We start from the raw sequence: 18,990 nt of genomic DNA, 5'->3' as shown, positions 1-18,990 counted from the left end.
ACAGCACTGGCACCTCAGCCGTGGAAAGCTGGTTTCCCCAGCCCCATCCTTCTGAATGCTCAGCACTAACTGGGTAGGATGCCACAGAAGCAGGGAAGTCCCTATCCACACCCTCGCACCTATCGGCTGCAAAAGGCACTCTAGCACTTGTGTCCAGTAACTGAAGCTCAGGGACCAGGACAGGCTGAGTGTACAACTATGACCAGGCTTGACCTCGGCACAGCCTCACCAGCACCCAGGCCAAACACTAGCTCTACTCTGCACCTAGCCGGTCCCTACAAGTAATCCCAACATGGCTGCTCCCACTCACACAAGCCCAAGGGTCTGCTCTGCAGCAGTGCCTGCAAACAGCTCCCGGAGCAGAGTTCATTCTCCACCACAACAGCGGGCCCAGCATCAGGCACTCTCAGATGCACAGGGGGAGGAATCCCACCATACTGACATTTAATGAAAAGCAGCACTTTGGGTTTGATGAAGCTTTTGGGGGCGGTCTGGGGTCCTAGGCTACCCCTCTTCTGGGTTCTGGGACTCCTGACTGCAGTTGGCAAAACAAAGCCTGTCTTTAGACTGCCTGATGAGAAATTCTGGCTTCGGATGTGGACTGGCCATGACAGACCTCCACTGCCTTCTCCATTCAGATGGCCCTACTGACCCAGCCTCTGTCTCTGCAACACTTCATGTTTTAGCCTTTCAGGTGAAGGCCATCTCTGAAGCCATGGATCCCAGGGATATGGGGTACCACCAGTTTCTAAGGATGAAGCAAGGCTAATAAACAACCTAGTCTTTTTATTTGTCCAAGGGCAGCTGTTGCAGGCACGAGGTACCAGACTTCCAGAAGGGATGGAGAAAAGGGGGGCACAGTCCTCTGTCTACTAGGTGTTGCACACCCAAACCCTGCTTGTTTCAGGTTGCACAGGCTGAGGCCCCGCCCCCTCTGTCTAAGCTTGGGCTACTTCCTTCCATTCTCTACAGAATGAGTTGTAGGCAGCCTGGAGAGTATCTCAGGAGCCCATCTGGTGGCCTATGTGGGGGGGGAGGCCAGCCAGGGTCAAGGGCTGGGATGGGGTGGGGGACAGGAGGAGGGGTGTGGCTAGGAGAGCAGCTGCTGGGTAGAAGGGAGGGAGGTGAGCACTGAATAGGGGACCCCAGCTGGGGTTCCATAATGACACCAGTGGGGGACAAGCAGAGCCTTCTGTGTCCAGATGGGGAAACTGAGGCGGAGGCCCCTCTAATCTCTGGCGAGGGAGGGGCTTGTCATCAGTTCCTCTAGTCCATCCATCTTCCCCATGAAGGCATCTGAGGAACTGGGGTGCCTTCCAGGCAGTCACTCAGGCTTAGACACACCAAGACACAGAGTGGCCAGCAGCTGGGTCACCTGGGCATTGAGCCCCTCCACTCCTGACACATCGCAGAAGCACCCTCCCCCACCTCAGCTGCTGGGAGGAGTGTTGGGCTCAGGCGGTTGCCCGCCCTCCCTCCTTGCTCACGTGCCTTGCCCAGAAAGGCTCATTTTTAGCACCTGGCCTCTTTTCCCTGCCTAGAGGAAGCTCAGGGGTACAGCAGGGAAGGAGGCAGGCAAGGGGACCTGGGACCTGGAAGCAGAGCCCAGGAGAGCTGTGGTTGTCCTGTGCTCCCCTTGCAAAGGTGCCTGGGCTAACACAGGAGCCCTCAGCCGCCGTGCAGTGTGGAGATGAAGAGGATGCTGTCCTGGTCCTGCAGCTGGTAATCCAGCTCCCCCTGGGGCAGGAAAAAGGGACAAGGGACCATCAGAACATGGTCTAGCTCACTGCCAGGTGTTGGGACAAGGAGGAGAAAGGTGGCTGCTCTAGGAAAGAAAGAACAACCTCACCAGAAAACCCGACACATCAACTCTCAAATCTCCAGGAGGGGTGAGCTCCCTTCCCTCCCCAGCAGCCATTCAGTCCCTCCTCATTTGACATGGAATACAGGAATAAGATCATGGGGCGGGGGTGGATGAGGCAGATTTCCCAGCCCCCACCTGGGCTGATCAGAGGCCCAGGGTCTCCCACTGGAGCAGGGAAGGCAGGGGCTGGGGAGGCACGTCACTGGAGGTACTGACCAGCAGTTCCCAGTCGGCATCATTAATCAGCACCAGGATTCCTGGCCGCCTGTGGGAAAGAGGGCAGTGAGGAGCAGAGAGTTGAAGGCAGGAGGCTCACTCAGTCTGTGGGCTGCACGAGTGTGGGGGAACCTTTCCTCCGGATTTCCCAATAAGTGGAGACCAGTCTGCATGGTCGGGTAACCAGGTAAGACACCCATGGTCTTGAGGGTGTCTTTTAAAAAAAAAAAAGGGTGGGGGGCAAAGGTAAGCATCACCTACCACCCGGGCTCCAGGGAAGGCATTTTGCTTCTCTGAGCATCAGCTCTCTTCATGGGAAATCAGGGCCAATTTTAAGGCCTGCCCTACAAGGTCTGCTGAGAGGTACAACAAAATGCAGGGAGGGCCTGCTTGCTGCTATGTCTCAGGAACCAGGAGGAGCCTACTTTACCAGTGTCTAATCTTACTCTCCTAAAAGAAGCCTCCAGAAGCCTACCCTAGATAGGGGCAAGCTCAGCTCTTCTGGGTCAAAGAAGGCTGCCAGCAGCACCAAGCACCTGAGTGCTTAAGCGTCAGTCCCGGCTCCTACTGGCAACAGCCCAGGGAGCACTGATGTCCTTGCAGGTGGCTTCTAGGACTGCTGTGCCAGAAACTGGAGACTGGAGATCAGTTGTAGGCCAGGGGGTAACCTATGCTGGAGGCAGATCAAACAGTCTCACAGTTTCGTGGCCCACCTCCTTTACCCGGGCCATCCTTGTTTAGAAGGGAAGTGACTTGGCATGAAGAACCCAGCCCTTTGCTGGCAGGATGGGGAAGCTATGTGTGTCTGTGTGGACTCACTTCAAGGGCAAAGAATGGAAACGGAATGTTGTGAGCCTTTTTAAATGTAACTTTTAACTCTGTGTAAGTGTGTGTAGCAGGCGCAGCAGAAGCTGAAGCAGCCAGAGCCGCAGTTACAGGCAGCGGTGAGCTACCTCATGTGGGTGCTGGGAACCAAATGCAGGTCCTCTGGAAGAATAGTGCTCGTCATTTCTGGTCTAGCTCTCCAGCCTGTGTTTGAGTTTTAAGACAAGGTCTTCTTATATATATATAAAAATCCTCAAGCTTGTGGAAATTCTTCCACCTGAGCCTCCCCCTCGCCCCAAGACAGGATCCCTCTGTATAGCTCTGACTGTCCTGGAACTCACTCTGTAGACCAGGCTGACCCTGAACTCAGGGATCCGCCTGTCTCTGCCTCCCGAGTGCTGGGATTAAAGACGTGCAGCACCACAGCCTGGCTTGAGACATGGTCTTACTATGCAGCCCTAGCTATCCTGGAACTGTCTATATAGACCAGACTGGCCTAAAACTCACAGAGGTCACCTGTCTCCAACTACCAGGAGCTGGGATTAAAGGTGTGTGCCACCATACCCAGTTAAAATGGAGTTTCTCAGTCACACTGGTCAACTTTGAGGGTTCACTCAGCCACAAGTGGCAGCAGCAACCACCAAAGAATGCTTCTGTCACCAGGAAGAGGTCTATGGGACATTTGTCTTAGACCACCAGGAGGGAGACCTTGGGCAGTGTGGCTTTCTTAATAGTTTCTGTGTAGAGAATAGCTACCTAAGTTTCTGCATGTATCATGTCTGTGTAACCAGAAGCATAGTCCAGTTTTTTGGGAAAATTTCCAAGCTCCGTTCACATGGGCTTTTAAGAACCTCAGACAGGGGCTGGAAAGGTGGCTCGGAGGTTGAGAGCGCTGCCTGCTCTTCCAAAGGTCCTGAGTTCAATTCCCAGCAACCACATGGTGGCTCACAACCATCTATAGTGAGATCTGCTACCCTCTTCTGGCCTGCAGGCATATATTAAAGGTGAAGCACTGTATACTTAAATAAATAAACATTAAAAAAAAAAAAAAAGAACCTCAGACAGCCTAATGTGGTAATAAGAAAACTAGAAACAGACCTAAGTACACCTCTTTCCTCAAAGGAGTGCGAGAAAATAGGGACCAAAGGACTCATGGGGATGAGACATCAGAACCCTGGACATGGGCTGAGGCAGCCTTCCCTCCCTCTGTCCTGCTCAGGGACCGGGGGAGAACTCACACACTGTCTCCCTGGATGAACAGCTCTGGCCGATCTTTTAGCAGATTCTTCTTGATCCAGACAAGGAGGTTCCGGATGTCCCCTAGAGAGGGAAGGCACAGAACAAACTAAAGTCAGACCCAACTCCTTCCTATGCTCCTAAGCCTTGCCTGGCACTGAAGTCAACAGGGCTCACTGGGCACAGAAACCTGATCAGGAGAGGCCAGTGACCTGTCAGAAGGGTCTTCAGAGAAAGTGGCCAATGACGCAGCTGAAGGCACAGTGGGTCTCACAGGGGCTGGACAGATGGCATACTAGTTCAGTTCCCAGCACCCACACTGGGTAGCTCAAGGCCACCTATGCCTCCAATCTCAGGGATCCAATACCCTTCTAAACTCTGCATGCACTTACACTCAAATGGTTAGTCCCACACATATGTACACATATTATAAAGAATTAAAAAATAAATAAAAAAAGGCCAGGCATGGTGGCACAAGCCTTTCATCCCAGTACTTGGGAGGCAGAAGCAGGCGGATGGTTGTGAGTTCAAGGCCAGCCTGGTCTACAGAGCGGGTCCAGGACAGCCAAGATAACACATCTGGAGACCCTATCTCGAAAAAACAAAACAAAACATACAAACACACAAAAACCTTGGGGATTGTGACTGTGGTAGCTGGGCTGATGCTACCTCAACAAGGCTGCTTAGAGGGCATGAAAGAGCCACTGCTACCTTTATCTCTCTTGCCAGTCCAGCTGGAGAGACCTCAGCTTTGCTCATGGGCAGGGTCTGCATATATTTCCCTTTGTAACAGAGAAAAACAATTGCTGAGCTGATAACATCAGTTAATTTCCTCTAGCAGAGGGAGAGAAGGCTCCTCACAGGCAGACACTGACAAATCACTGCTCACTACCCCCACTTTTGCAGAGCCCCAGAGGATGGCCACCTCTATTGGCAAGGTAAGAGGTTCTGGGCTGCAAGGGCCTCTCCTGATCTGCTGAACACCCGGAGGTGCCTCTTGTGGGATGGGTTCTGGGTGGCACCAGTCTCTCTGTGTAGCATGTGGCTGTGCTCTCCAGGGTTACCAGGGTTACCTGTCCGTTCCTAGGAGCAGAGGGATCAGCCCATAGCAAACAGACTGTCCTGCATCTATAAACTCCTTGTGCCCAGGACTGTCACCACCTGCTCTTCACTCACATTATTCCTGGGGCTCTTAGAGGTCCTGCTCTCAGAGGTGACTTGAGAACAAAGGTCCTAGAAAACAGCTGGCATTTAGGAAGCCCTAGGGGGACTGTCCTGAGTCAGTGTCTTAGAGAGGTCTGCTACCTTTGACAGTGCCTGAGACAAAGCTCTGAGGCTAAGTGGAAGCAAGGTGAGAGTGTGGCCTGAGAAGTCCGCCTAGAGCCCAAGTCCTAGAACAGAGGGCTGCTAGTACACAGGAAGCTCCTCTGCCCCCGTGCGGGCTTCACATTACAATGTGTGTGCGGGTCTAGGCTTGAGTAGGACCAGGAGGTGAGAAGGTGCAGTGTGGACCTTTCTGCTGGACACAACCATCCCACAGGGCAACATGCAGCATTATTCATGGACTAAAACTGTCATGTCCCAGTTTTAAATTCCTTTTAAACAAAGCAAATGTGCAGTCCCCAAGGCAAGTGCCTCCCCCAAGCTGCACTTGGACCCTGTGGGCTCTCCCAAGGCTCAGGTTGTACAGGCTTCCCCTTGGCCACGAATCCCCTTGGCCTCCATCTTGGCGCTGTCTAGTGGGCCGCCAGCCCATACATCTTACGGCCGTTCGATAGAACCACTGGAGTCTGACACATCCATCAGCCAGCCTCGGCAGCAGGGCTGTCTCTGTGTGCTGGGACACAGGAAGGAGGACTGGGAAGGTTTGCCCAGTGACCACAGGCTTTATCTGACAGTTCTGGCTGGCTGGTATAGAATCGGGATTCTCCTGGGGAACAGCCCTGGCTCCCTCCAAAGAGGGTGCTTCTGCTCCACTCTAGATAGTTTGGGAATAGGGGAGGGTTAGTGGTCATGTTGGGGTCATCCACATGATGACACTGTCATGGACTCCCAGAAGGGTGGGCTGGGGGATGAGTCTGCTGCCCAGTGCTGGCTCATTTATCATGATGCTCCTATTTGCTGAGGTCACTCCCTCCCTCTTTTGCCTGCCCCCCTCCAGGCCCGCCCACATTTTTGATAGCTTGTTACCATGGTGAGGCTGCTGTATCACAGCCGCCTGTATTGTCCCTGTGCCTGGATTTGGGGGTGGGGAGAGGTGGAACTCATGGCCCCCTTCTCAGGCTGCAAGGGCCACTCAGCCTGGCCTGAAACGCACCCCGGGGACATCTTGCTTGGCTTGCTGAGGCCCAGACAATATGCAAATGGGCTCTGGGCCAGATGGTCGGCTTCCAAAGGCGCCCAGGGGAGGAGGAAGGGTTAAGCAGAGCCAGGGACTGGTGGCTTGGGGTGGCCCTGGGATAGATGGGGTAGAGAGCAGTACTTTCACCTTCCCACTGTTTCTTCTCATGCCTCCTGAGCCCAGGTCTCTCCTGGGGCTGCCATTCACAAGACAAACATTTACTGAGCAACTACCCTGTGCCAGGCACTAGGGTGATGGTGGCCAGCAAGATGGAGGCAGAGCCTTCCTTGTGAGGGAGGGCAGCAGAGGCGGCAGACATTACTTAATTAGCGGTGGTGCGCACTACCTCCTTTGGGAGCAGGAAAGGCCTTTCCAAGAGAGCTAGTCTGCAGGATGAATGGGCGTGGGTGGGGAAGCTTTCCCGACAGAAGGAAGCACATATGGAAGGGGCTGAGGCACCATGCAACTGGCAGAGTCAAGGCAGCAGGTTGGAGAAGGCAGGAGATCAGGGCTAAGGCCCCCACCCCCATCCCCCAGGGAAGGCCTGCTCTGGATGAGGCGGCTCCCTCCTCCTGATGAGGTGAGCACCCCCTGGCCCCATGTCTCTGTCCTGTGGAGTCTGAGGGCTCAGGGATGTTGCTCTCACACCTCTACCCCAAGATGCCAGTGGAGCAGCAGAGGGAGGAGAAGGTGAAGAGCATGGCGGCTGGGACTGGCAGTGCAAATTGTTTACAAGAGCCTCATGCAGCCAGACTGGCCTTCAACCTGCTGTGTAGCCGAGGCCTCCCAATCCTGGGGGCTCCTAAGTCCTGGCTGGAATTACAGATGTGCATCACCATGCCTGCCAGTTTTAGTTTTGAGTTGGACTCTGTTCCTTCCTAGGTATATAACCACAAGAAAGGAATCCTCAGAGCCTCAGCTTTCTTTTTTAAAGGTGGAGAGGGAGAGAAGAAACAGCCAAGTGCAGTGGCTCCAGCACTCGGGAGGCAGAGGTAGGCAGATCTCTGTGAGTTCGAAGCCAGTCTGGTCTACAGAGAGTTCCAGGACAGCTAGGGCTACACAGAGAAACCCTGGCTCCAAAAACAAAACAAAACAAAAAAGATTTTAAAAAAAGAAAGAAAAGAAAAAAGACTGCATGGTCCTGGGCTTACGAGTGCTCATTATTCCGGAGGACTAGAGTAAAGTTCCCTAAGCCCACACTGGGCACTTCACACCCACCTTCAATAAAGCTCAGGTTATCTTAATACCTACCCTACTTCTGGTCTTCTCAGGCAGGTCCTCCCTGCGCCTTCTCTCATATACACACATATATGAAAATGAAAAATTTAAACATTGAAAAAAGAATGTGGCTGGGCATGGTGGCACACGTCTTTAATCTCAGCACTCGGGAGGCAGAGGCAGGCAGATCACTATGAGTTCAAAGCCAGCCTGGTCTACAAAGCGAGTCCAGGACAGGCAAGGCTACACAGAGAAACCCTGTCTCAAAAAAAAGAATGTGGATCAGGAAATATGGTTCGATGGTTGGGAGCACTAGCTGCTCTTGCAGGGGACCCAGGACTGACTCCTAACACCCACATGGCATCTTATAACCATGTGCAACTCTAATCCCTGGGGATCTGATGTCCTGTCCTGATCCCCATGGGTACCAGGCAGGCACATGGTGCATACACATATAGACAAAACACCCACATACATAAAATTAAAAATGTTTTTGAGAAAAGAATGTGTTGTTATGAGATCAGGTAAGATAGTCCATAACATGATTCCTACAGCTGTGCCTAGACTACCAATGATCCCTGAATCCAGGGAAGAAAGTGTCTTCTCTGGACTCTCCAGTATGTTGGCTTTCTACATGCTGTGCCCATCGCCCAGAACCCTAATCAGATACTGCTGGGTCTTTCTGTAGGATGGTATGTTCTCCAGATATCAGTAACACAAATAGGAGAAGGTAGAGCCAGGCAGCGATGGAGGCAGGAACAGGTGGAGCTCTGTGAGTTCGAGGCCAGCCTGGTCTACAGAGTTGAGTCCAGGACAGCCAGGGCTACATAGAAAAACTTTGTCTCAAAAAAAATCAAAAGAAAAAGAAAGAAAAAGGAGAGGGTGTGGAGCACACACACTAGTCTATTTCCCAGGTTTCCCAGGCTGGCCTGAGCTCCTGTCTCAGCCTCCCACGTAGTGGGGCTACAGACGCCTACGTGCCACTTCTCCCACCATCTTCCTCCCATTTTTGGTGTCCAGAAATGTAAGAAGCCAGTGATTGGTCAAGCCGTGTGGGAAGACCCACATTCCAAGGCTGTGCATGCCACAGGCAGCCACGCACTCAAAGCTGGGGAAGAAGAAGGTCCCTAATGCAAGCCTTCCAGTGCAAGAGGCCCCTGGCCAGCCGTGTGGGCACAGCGGGGAGAGGAGCGCCAGCTGTGAGGATCAAACAGAGAAGGCTCGCACTGAGGGCAGGAAGGTACATCACCTCAGTGCATCAATCAGTACCATTCACGCTGACAAATGTGCGTAATAATCCACACTCCAGAGCGCTGCTGTGAAGACTAAGGCAAAATGGCAGTAGCAGGACCTTGGCATCAAACACACAGGAAACACTCCTCAGACAGGTGCTCTAAGCTGTGTACTCAAGTGAACTGAGTCCTCATCCTCTACAGTGCCAGAGTCCTGACCTACAGGTGGCCACGGTGTGCCTGTCTTAGAGAACAGGTATGACACCGCTCGCGAGGCTAGCCTTGGTGGAGAAAGCCAGTGATCCCGCACTGGGAGGCTGAAGCAGGAGGAGCAGGCTGTCCCTGGCTACACAGCAAGTTTACAGGCCAGGCTGGGAGCCACAAGACCTTGCCCAAAAAAATGACCTAGTAGGGGTCACAAAAGGGAAGGGCTACCTCAAAATGGTCTTGGGTAACCTTGTATATAAAATTTTTTAAAGGGGTGAGGGAGACAAAACCAGGACACTCTCCAGCCAGACTCCCCCGTAATCCTCCTTGTTTAGGAGATACTGATAACCCATACCGGCACAACTCCTTAGAGCAGGTTCTCAACCTGTGGGTCGCAACCCCTGGGGTGGTATAACAGCCTGCCTATCATACATCTACATTATGATTGCTAACAGTAGCCAAATTACAGTTATGAAGTAGCAACAAAATAACACACCTTTGCCGGGCGTGGTGGCGCACACCTTTAATCCCAGCACTCGGGAGGCAGAGGCAGGCGGATCGCTGTGAGTTCGAGGCCAGCCTGGTCTACAAAGTGAGTCCAGGACAGCAAGGCTAACACAGAGAGACCCTGTCTCGAAAAACCAAAAAAAAAACAAACAAAAACAAAAACCAAACACACCTTTAAACCCAGAAGCAGGACAACCAAGGCTACACAGAGAAACCCTGTCTCGAAACACAGACACACACACACACACACACACACACACACACACACACACACACACACACACTCACAGTTGGGGCCACTACAACATGAAGCACTGTATTAAAGGGTCACAGCACTAGGCAGGTTGAGAACCACTGCCTTAGCGTGTCAACACCAGCACCGCAGAGCTGGGGACTGACAGTGAACCCTGGCTTCAGCAGGGCCTGAGCCAGCCTCTGTGAGCGCATGGAGGACAGGTCAGTCTTCTGCCACTTCTGTGCCCCGGGCCCACACCAACAAATGTTTTCTCACTTCCACCTGGGCCCCTGACCCTTCCCTATCAAGTACACCAGCTCCAAGGCAGGAGGGCTCTTCGGGGATTCCCACCCTAGGCCTGAGCTAAAGGGAGAAGAAAGAGCTGACTGGGAGGGGTGGAAGAGGAGAGGGTGGAGGGGACCTCGGAGGCTGCATTTACAAGTGAATGGGGGTAAGAATGGAGCAGTTTGCGGGCTAAACTGGCCTCAGAAGGAGGTTTACAGATGTGTGAGGGGACGCTCCTCATTGTTTAATTAAGCAGAAAGTGGATCTTTTCAAAAGCAATTTTGCACAGGGACTGGGAGGGGAGGGAGGAGGAGGGAGGGAGGAAAGGGATCAGCAAACAGGCCCGGAGAGCAGAGAAAGGAACAGCTGGCCCCAGAGAGGCTGTGAAATGCATGCTAAGCAGTTTAAAGCGCCCAGGAACTGCTGCTCAGCTCCTGCCCTCCCCTGCTAGCTCCCCTTTAACTGACTGGAGCAGGAGTGGAGCGTGTCCATGATGGCGCAGCAAAGGAAAAGGACCAGCCTGGGCTACACAGAGCGCCCTCCTTTGTCAGTCAACGAGCCAACTCATCAACCAGTGCAAATGGCAGCCACCTCCTAGGTCAGCGATGAGCAGGAACCGAGCAAAGATGTATCAAGGACACTACCAACCTCACTGACCATGAGTCCTACTCAGGTGCCACCTGCTGAGTATTTAGCGAGCGAGTGACAAGGGGATGGAATTGTGAAAACATGTGTATTTTTGTGTCAAGCAAACTTAGCAGGAAATAAACCATAAATTGTGGTATTTTATTTTGGATATAGTCTCATGTATCCCAGGGCTGGCTTTAAACTGGATATAACCTTTGAACTTCTGGTTATCCTGGTTCACCTCCTGAGTGCTGGCATTACAGTGTCACACCACCTCACCCAGTTTTAGCCTTGATGGGGCTGGAAAAAAGAGCTTTGTACATGCTAGGCAAATTGTTGGCCCAAACTGGTTTTTTTGTTTTGTTTTGTTTTGTTTGGGGGGGGGGGTACTCTGTGTAGTCTTCGCTGTCCTGACTTGCTTTGTAGACCAGGCTGGCCTTGAACTCAGAGAGATCTTCCTGCCTCTGCCTCTCCCCTCCAACTGTTACTTTAATTAACTCCTTTTTTTTTAAGTGGACATGGTGGCCCACACCTTTAATCCCAGCACTTGGGAGGCAGAGGCAGGTGGATCTCTGAGTTTGGGGCCACCTTGGTCTACAGGGTGAGTTCCAGGACAGTCAGGGTTACACAGAGAATCAATCTCTCTCCCTCTCCCTCTCTCTCACACACACAACCAACTCCAACAACATAAAAACTCCTTTTTGTTGTTTTTGAGACAGGGTCTCACTACGTAGCTCTGCCTGTCTTGTTCTTTTTTTTTTTTTTTAAAGATTTATTTATTTATTTATTATGTATACAGTGCTCTGCCTGCATGCACAGCTGCAGGGCAGAAGAGGGCAACAGATCACATTACAGATGGTTGTGAGCCACCATGTGGTTGGTGGGAATTGAACTCAGGACTTCTGGAGGAGCAGTCAGTGCCTGAGCCATCTCTCCAGCCCTTGTTCTTTTGCCCCACCTCCCCTTTTAAAAATAATTTATTTACTATTATTTTATGTGCATTAGTGGAACTGGATTTACAGATAGGTATGAAATACCATATAGGTGCTAGGAATTGAACCCGAGTCCTGTGGAAGAGCTGATAGTGCTCTTAACCACTGAGCCATCTCTCCAGCCCTATCTTTTTCCCTTTTTATTACTCCCTCCCTCCACCGCCCCCCCCCCCAAAGAGTTTCTCTTATAGTCATAGCTGTCCTGTACCTACTCTGTAGATCTAGCTGGCCTTGAACTCACAGCGATCTGCCTGCCTCTGCCTCCCAAGTGCTGTGATTACAGGCGTGCACCACCACACTCAGCCTACATTTCTTTTATTATGTATGTGTGTGTGACTGGGCAATGGTGGTGCATACCTTTAATTCCAGTGCTCAGGAGACAGAGGCAGGAGGATCTCTGTGAGTTCAAGGCCAGCCTGATCTACAGAGCGAGTCCAGGACAGCCAGGGCTACACAGAGAAACTCTGTGTTGAACCTGACCTCCCGCCACCCCCCCAAAAAAGGACAAGGTTTCTCGATGTAGCCCCCCCCCAGCCTGAAACTCTCTATGTAGACCAGGTTAGCCTCAAACTTAGAGATCCACCTGCTTTCCTGACTCTGCTTCCCAGTGCTGGGATTTAAGGTGTATACCACCACGTCTGGCTTGTATGAGTGTTTTGCCTGAATATGTGTTTGTCAGTGTACCTCATGTGTACCTGGTGCCCACAGAAATCAGAAGAGGATCTTGAATTGCCTGAGACTGGAGATACAGATATGTGGGTGCTGGGAACTAAACCTGGGTTCTATGTAGGAGCAGCCAGTGTGCCTAACCAATGAGCCATGGGGTCCAGCCAGTCCCCGTGTGAAGACCAGCCTCCCACCCCTTGCAGAGCTGGCCAGCCCCAGCAAGGAGGGAAAAGCATACTTCCCAGTCTCTTCATGCCTTACTACCTGCCAGGGCGGCCCTAACCTTTCCACTTATACCACATGGCCCCAGAGAGCAGCCAAGAAATCCAATACTCACAGGGTCCATCTTGCCCAGGCAAGGTGACTTGATGTTTTTTTACTCCATCAAACAGGAGCTCCGCACCACCTCTGCAAAGGAAGGCCAGAGAAAGACAGCTGGGTAAGTGACTGCTCATAGGACCAAGAGGAGCCTGATAACTGGGGTCTGGGCTGGTGATTGATGAAAGCTGAGGAGATGCACAGACAAGGTTCAGCAGCAGCAGCCGACTGACCACTGCCTGCCGCCTCTCAGCATGACTTTCTACTGTGGCAACGAGGATGGGAACAATCTCCACTGTTAGTGCAGCACCCAAGTCTGCCCTGTGCTTTGCTGCTCTGCATTCCTGAGAGGCAGGTTAGAATACAGAGGTAGGAAGCTGGGCATGGTGGCACACGCCTGTAATCCCAGCACTCAGGAGGCAGAGGCAGGTGGATCCTTGTGAGTTCGAAGCCAGTCTGGTCTACAGAGTGAGTCCAGGACAGCCAAGGCTATACAGAGAAACCCTGTCTCAAAAACTCAAATAAATAAATAAATAAATAAAAGAACTCGGAGGTAGGACACAAGCTTCAGAGCTGCCAGCCCGCCCCTGCCTGCCAGTCACACCTGGCCAGTCTTATTTCCATGATAGCTGAGCCACCTTTCTGGGGTGAGCCTGTGCACTTCTTACCAGGTAAGGGTGGAAGGAACCCTGTTCCTGCTCACCACCATGGCACTACTGAGAACATACAACAGCAACGGAGGCCGAGAGAGCCCACTGGGCTTCACACTGACCAAGAACATCACTTTGTCAGTTATAGCGTGGTCCTCATCCCATTTTATCCTCTGGCCGTCCCAGCAAAGGAGGGAGGAGGCAGACACTGTGAATTCCATCTGATAGAGTGGACTAAACCCAGAGAAGTCAAGTAACCCAGAGACTTTTTTTTTTTTTTTCAGAAAGCCCCTAAGGGCAGAGCCTGGTTTGTTTCTGTGTCCCACCCAGCACCTGGCCAAGGGACAGTCAAGGCAGCAGAGATGCTCAAAGCCAAGGTCAGAAGCCAGGATTTCTGGTGCGAGCGGTAGGGCCTTCAGTGCCCCACACTACTTCTTTTGGGTTTCCTGATCCCCATCTCCCTTCACGTGGGGCTGCTCTGAGAAGGCCGTGACAGACTTTTGGTGGATGTGATGTTTCCTACCCCACCACTCTTTTCCAATCTCAGGGAACAGAGATGTCCTGAGGCAGCCACACTAGGAGGCAAAGGCAAGGCAAACATTGTCATGGGGGAAACATGGGGCGACTGTCATCTAAACAAGGTCATGCTTTGTTGATGCAGAAGTGTGGAGGGGGAGCAGAGGCCCATCTGTGGCTATGTGCAGGGCCATTTCAGCTGCAAGCGCACACAGAACCTCCATTTATCCCCTTCCAAGAGCCTCATTTTCTGCTGGGTAGGGGTTGGCACATGCAGCAGCTGGGCTGGGGGAGGGTGATAGGCAGGGGGTTCAGGACTTGAGGGGCAGAGAAGAGGGGTGGGAACGGGAGGCAAATGATCCAGAGTGGCCAAACCTGGTAGTGCCAGGCGCCTAGGCCCAGCCTGTTTTTCCTCCACAGACAGATGATGAGCAAACCAGTGAGGCTTGGAGTGAGCGAGGCCCTGAGGGAGGGCTTGTACTTCAGTCAGCACATGTGGAGTGAGAGCAGCACACCTAACCTAGGGGCTGATTTAGGGAGGCAGACATGGGGGCTGTTGGGGCCCCGAGACCTGAGGCCACATTCTATTCTGTTTTTGCAATTCAAACTTAACCAAGATACCTCCATCCTCTCTCAATACCCCAGTTCCTGGTGCGTGTATCTGCTAATACCAGTGACAGGTATGCATTTCTCTAGCTGCTTTGAAAACTACGCATCTATGTAAAAGCTAGCCATGGTACCACATGCCTCTACTCTAGCACTTGGGAAATAGAAGGAGAAACAAGGGGTCAAAGACATCTTCACCTACATATTAAGTTTAAGACTAGCTTGTGTTTCATGAGACCCAACCAATAAGCCAACAACAACAACAACAAAAATCTACCCATCCACGTTGAGTTTCCATCCTCCTTATGGAACACAAACAGGCTTTAAATGAAAGAAGGCCTGGCATAAAGCAGGAATCTAAGACATATTTGCCACATCAATAAATATGACTACCTCTCCCAATTCTCTGACCTCAAGATCATGTCCAGCCTCCCTCCCCAAACTTATGGAAAGGGAATCTCACATGTAGGTCATGACAACCTAGAAACGAGGTACCCCAAAACACACCTGTACTAGACTTCCAATTCTGTGTATCGGCAAAGCCCGCTCTGCTGGGGCAGAGTGGCTCAGTTGGTAAAGTGTCTACTGTGCACACAGGAAGCCTTGGGTTCTACCGCCAGCACTGCATGAACGGAGCATGATGGTACATGCCTGGAATCCCAGCACTGGGGAGACGGAGGCAGAAGGGTCACAAGTTCTAGGTCATCCGTAGTGACCTACTGAGTTGAGACAGGCCACCCTAGATACCATGTCTAAAAAAAAAAAAAAAATCAAAAACCACAAATAGGCCTTTTGGGCCAGGCGTGGTGGCGCACGCCTTTAATCCCAGCACTCGGGAGGCAGAGGCAGGCGGATCGCTGTGAGTTCAAGGCCAGCCTGGTCTACAAAGTGAGTCCAGGACAGTCAAGGCTACACAGAGAAACCCTGTCTCGAAAAACAAAACAAACAAACAAACAAACAAAAAAACCAAATAGGCCTTTTAACCCAGTGCTGAGGCAGGTGGATCTCTGAATTCAAGGACAGCCTGGTCTGCAGAGCAAGTTCCAGGACAGTCAGGGCTACACGGAGAAACCCTGTCTCAAACAAACAAACAAAAAAAAACCAAAACAAAACAAAACCGCCTCTGCCAGTAACAGTTCAAGAGGCATGCCATAAGATGATAGGATTGGTCCTCACAAGAAAAAAAATGAGAAGCCTTCAAAAGGACTTAACAGAGGTAGTGGTACCATGAGGACCACATCTGCTCAGGCTGGGGGGGCAGCAGCTCCTAGTTCCCAGGAACAGTGAGGAGAGAATGGTGGCACTGTAGCTCCCCTGAAAACCCTCTCAGACTCATAGTGAAAGAGGTTACAGGTAAAAACACATTAAGATGACAGGCAGGGTGGCACATGCCTGTAATCTCAGCATTCAGGAAGCAGGAAGATCCAGAGTCCAAAGCCAAGTCAGAGAGTGGTAGTGTCCGCCTTTAATCCCAGAACTCAGGAGGCAGAGGCAGGCAGATCGAGACCAACCTGGTCTACAGAGAGAGTTCTAGGACAGCCAGGGATACACAGGGAAACGCTGTCTCAATAAATAAATAAATAAATAAATGAATAAAAATAAAGAAAGAAAGAAAAGAAAAGAAAAGAAAAAGCAAAGAGTTCAAAGCAAGCCTCAGCTACATAGAAAGTTTGAGGCCAGCCTGGGCTATATTATGAGCTCCTGTCTCCAAACAAAACCAAAATGGGAGGACAGAGGGAAGGCTTCTGGGTTTGGCAAGCAATTGATTGATTTATGGAAGGGTCTCTCACTATGTAGCCCAGCCTGGCTTCAAAATCAAAAGGCTCCAAGTGCCCCTGCATTCCAAGTGTTGGGATAACAGACAAGACCCAGCATGCCCCGTGAAGCTGCAACTCTGATGGGTCACTTATGTGGGAGACGTGGCAGGAGACGGGCAGGCGGGTAAAGGACGTTGTCCTGTCTTGCCGAAACTCAATATTACTCTTAGAGGCAGGGAAGCTAGAAAAGCAGCAGCTGTGTAGCTTGGTAAGCTCTGGAGGGCCAGGGCTTATTTATTGTATGACTTCCTCACTGTTGCCAGCAGTCTCTGGCAGACAGAATGCATCTCTACTGAATAAGCACCATGTCTGACTCACTGAGAATAAAAGGCAAGCTGGCTATGGATAAACATTAACACTGAGTGCCTGCAGCCCCTTCCTTTGCAGTTCTGCTGAGGCTGCGCAGGGCATCAGGAAGCCACCTCTTATCCCCTGGCTGGGAGGTGGGAGGGTATGGTGTTAGCTAGGCTAAGGGTCAGAGAGGCAAAACAGTCAGGAGGCCAGACCAATGTAGTTCTTTTTGTTTGTTTGTTTGTTTTTGTTTTGTTTTTCAAGACAGGGTTTCTCTGTGTAGCCTTGGCTGTCCTGGACTCGCTCTGTAGACCAGGCTGACCTTGAACTCACAGCTATCCGCCTGCCTCTGCCTCCCAAGTGCTGGGATTAAAGGCGTGCGCCACCACTGCCCAGCGTACCAATGTAGTTCTAATTGGATCCAGGGAGCCAGACAATATCATCAATTAAACTGCACTTAACATTCATGAGACTACCCCCTTCCAAGGGACAGAAATGCTGAACACTGTAGGCAACAGACAGACTGCTATTTATCTTTGTATCCTTGGTGTCTGGCTCACTGCCTGGCCCATGGTAGGCACTCAATAAATGACAAGCCAATGAACTATCCAGGGAAGGGGACACATAGAAGGGATGAGGGCATCCCATGGGAAGAAAGCCATTTGGAAAGAATGTTGCATTTTCCCTTCACATCGACCCTGGCTTGTACACACACACACACACACACACGTACACACACACACACACACACACACACACACACACACACCTAGCTTTCCCATATGATTCTAAAAATGACCAGCAACCCTGGCTTGTTCTCTCTCTCTCTCTCTCACACACACACCCTCCCCCTAGCTTTTCCATATGATTCTAGAAACAACCAGCCATCTCTGGAGGCCTCAGTTCTGTGTCTGTCCTCAGCTCCTAAGTCTGTCTGCTGCAGAATTCGAGACCATGACAGACCTTCCATGTGCTGGAAGAACAACGTAGGGATTCGAGGAGATTTTCAATTCTCCCCGTGTTCCTCCAAGTGATGATTCTGGAACTTTCTACCTTGTGCGAAATATACTGCCAACGTTGGTGGCTCCCTGCGCGGGGTCTTATTTATGTCCTTATCTCCTCTCAACTCCAGATGTGCAGAAGGCGCTCACCACGCTATTATGCCTGAAAGTCAAGTCTGATTAACAGTCCCGGGCTTGAGAAAGAGAAGGGAGTGCTGCCTTGGCCGCACGTCTTCCGAGAAGAAACTCCGAGTGTACTGCTGCCAGGAGACAGAGCCCAAGGATTATTCAACAGAGAGACTCGTGATCACCTCAGTAACCCAAATGTCGGACCAGGTGGGCTCGGCTCGGAACGACGCCGGCAAAACACACTACAAAACTACCTGTTTATTTCACTGTCAACGCCTCCGAGTCCTACATGACACCGACCAAGGCGAGGGCCCCTCAACCTGTCTCCCCGCGTCTGCCTCTATTCGCGGACTTACGGCCTCGTCGCCCACGGAGACAGCGCCTGTCAGAGGCCAGGCGAATGGCCCGCCTCTCGGAGGGCGTCAGTAGCCTCGGCAGGTCGTGACAGGTCCAGCGTTTCAGACCCTATGGCTTCGCTCTTTCCCCCACGGAGCCCCGGCTCTCACTCACCCGAACTCCACCTCCACACATAAGGGCGCCGCCATGTTGAGGAAGCCAAGCTAACGGGACACGCCTCTCAACTTCCGGAGCGCTCACTTATTTCCGGTCGCCGCCGAGCAACGTGAGCGGAAGAGGCGGAACCTTGGGTGTTTCTCAGCTATTGGACAAAGGCGCCGGTGGTGTAGGTTGGGCAATTGTTCGCCCAGGACTTTTTGCAGACCTAGCGGGAAAAAACAAAAATGAAAAACAAAACACAAAACACACACACAAAAAAAAACCAAACCAAACCAAACCAAAACAAAACAAAACAAAACAAAACAAAACAAAAAACACCGAGCAGGAAGGAAGACGGCAAAGGGGGAGAAATTCATCTGCGTCCGATGGCACAATTGTAAGCCACGTACGATGTTGATCTTTCATTGGTCACAAATCTGTTTTCAAGTCAGGCGTGATGGCGCGTCTATGTGAGTGCAAGGCGGCCTGAACTACTAGAGAATTCTAAGACATCCAAGGCTACATAGTAAGATTCTTTCTCCTTGGGCTGAGAGTTCGAGGCCAGCATGGTCCACAAAGCGAGTCCAGGACAGCCAAGGCTAACACAGACCTGTCTCGAAAAACCAAAATCAAATAAAATAGAAAGAAAAAGGAAAAGTATGGTGGCCAGGGCCTTGCATCCCAGCACTTAAGCAGCAGGCTTGTTTTTGTGAGTT

The 18,990-nt window shown here is 51.5% G+C and overlaps 1 protein-coding gene across 1 annotated transcript; it reads right to left on the bottom strand.

Annotated features, from left to right (window-relative positions):
* Positions 1 to 766: 766 nt before the first annotated feature.
* Positions 767 to 18,392, bottom strand: URM1 (ubiquitin related modifier 1). Its single transcript, XM_084799366.1, has 5 exons — positions 18,290 to 18,392; positions 12,789 to 12,859; positions 4,144 to 4,225; positions 2,081 to 2,129; positions 767 to 1,737 (listed from the first exon to the last, which is right to left on the bottom strand). The coding sequence occupies exons 1-5, from the start codon at positions 18,322 to 18,324 to the stop codon at positions 1,669 to 1,671; spliced, it is 306 nt and encodes a 101-aa protein (XP_084655492.1). The 5' UTR covers positions 18,325 to 18,392; the 3' UTR covers positions 767 to 1,668.
* Positions 18,393 to 18,990: the final 598 nt, after the last annotated feature.

Source organism: Acomys minous (assembly GCF_964271855.1).
Source record: "Acomys minous genome assembly, chromosome: 10".
Taxonomy (NCBI): Eukaryota; Metazoa; Chordata; class Mammalia; order Rodentia; family Muridae; genus Acomys; species Acomys minous.
This window is presented reverse-complemented; position numbering and strand designations above follow the sequence as displayed.

Excerpts from the sequence above, each read along its gene's own strand:
- URM1 (XM_084799366.1), bottom strand. The coding sequence starts at position 18,324 with ATGGCGGCGCCCTTATGTGTGGAGGTGGAGTTCGG. Across the intron at positions 12,860-18,289 it reads TGTGTGGAGGTGGAGTTCGG|AGGTGGTGCGGAGCTCCTGT; the intron begins GTGAGTGAGAGC and ends CTTCCTTTGCAG. Across the intron at positions 1,738-2,080 it reads ATGCCGACTGGGAACTGCTG|GGGGAGCTGGATTACCAGCT; the intron begins GTCAGTACCTCC and ends TTCCTGCCCCAG.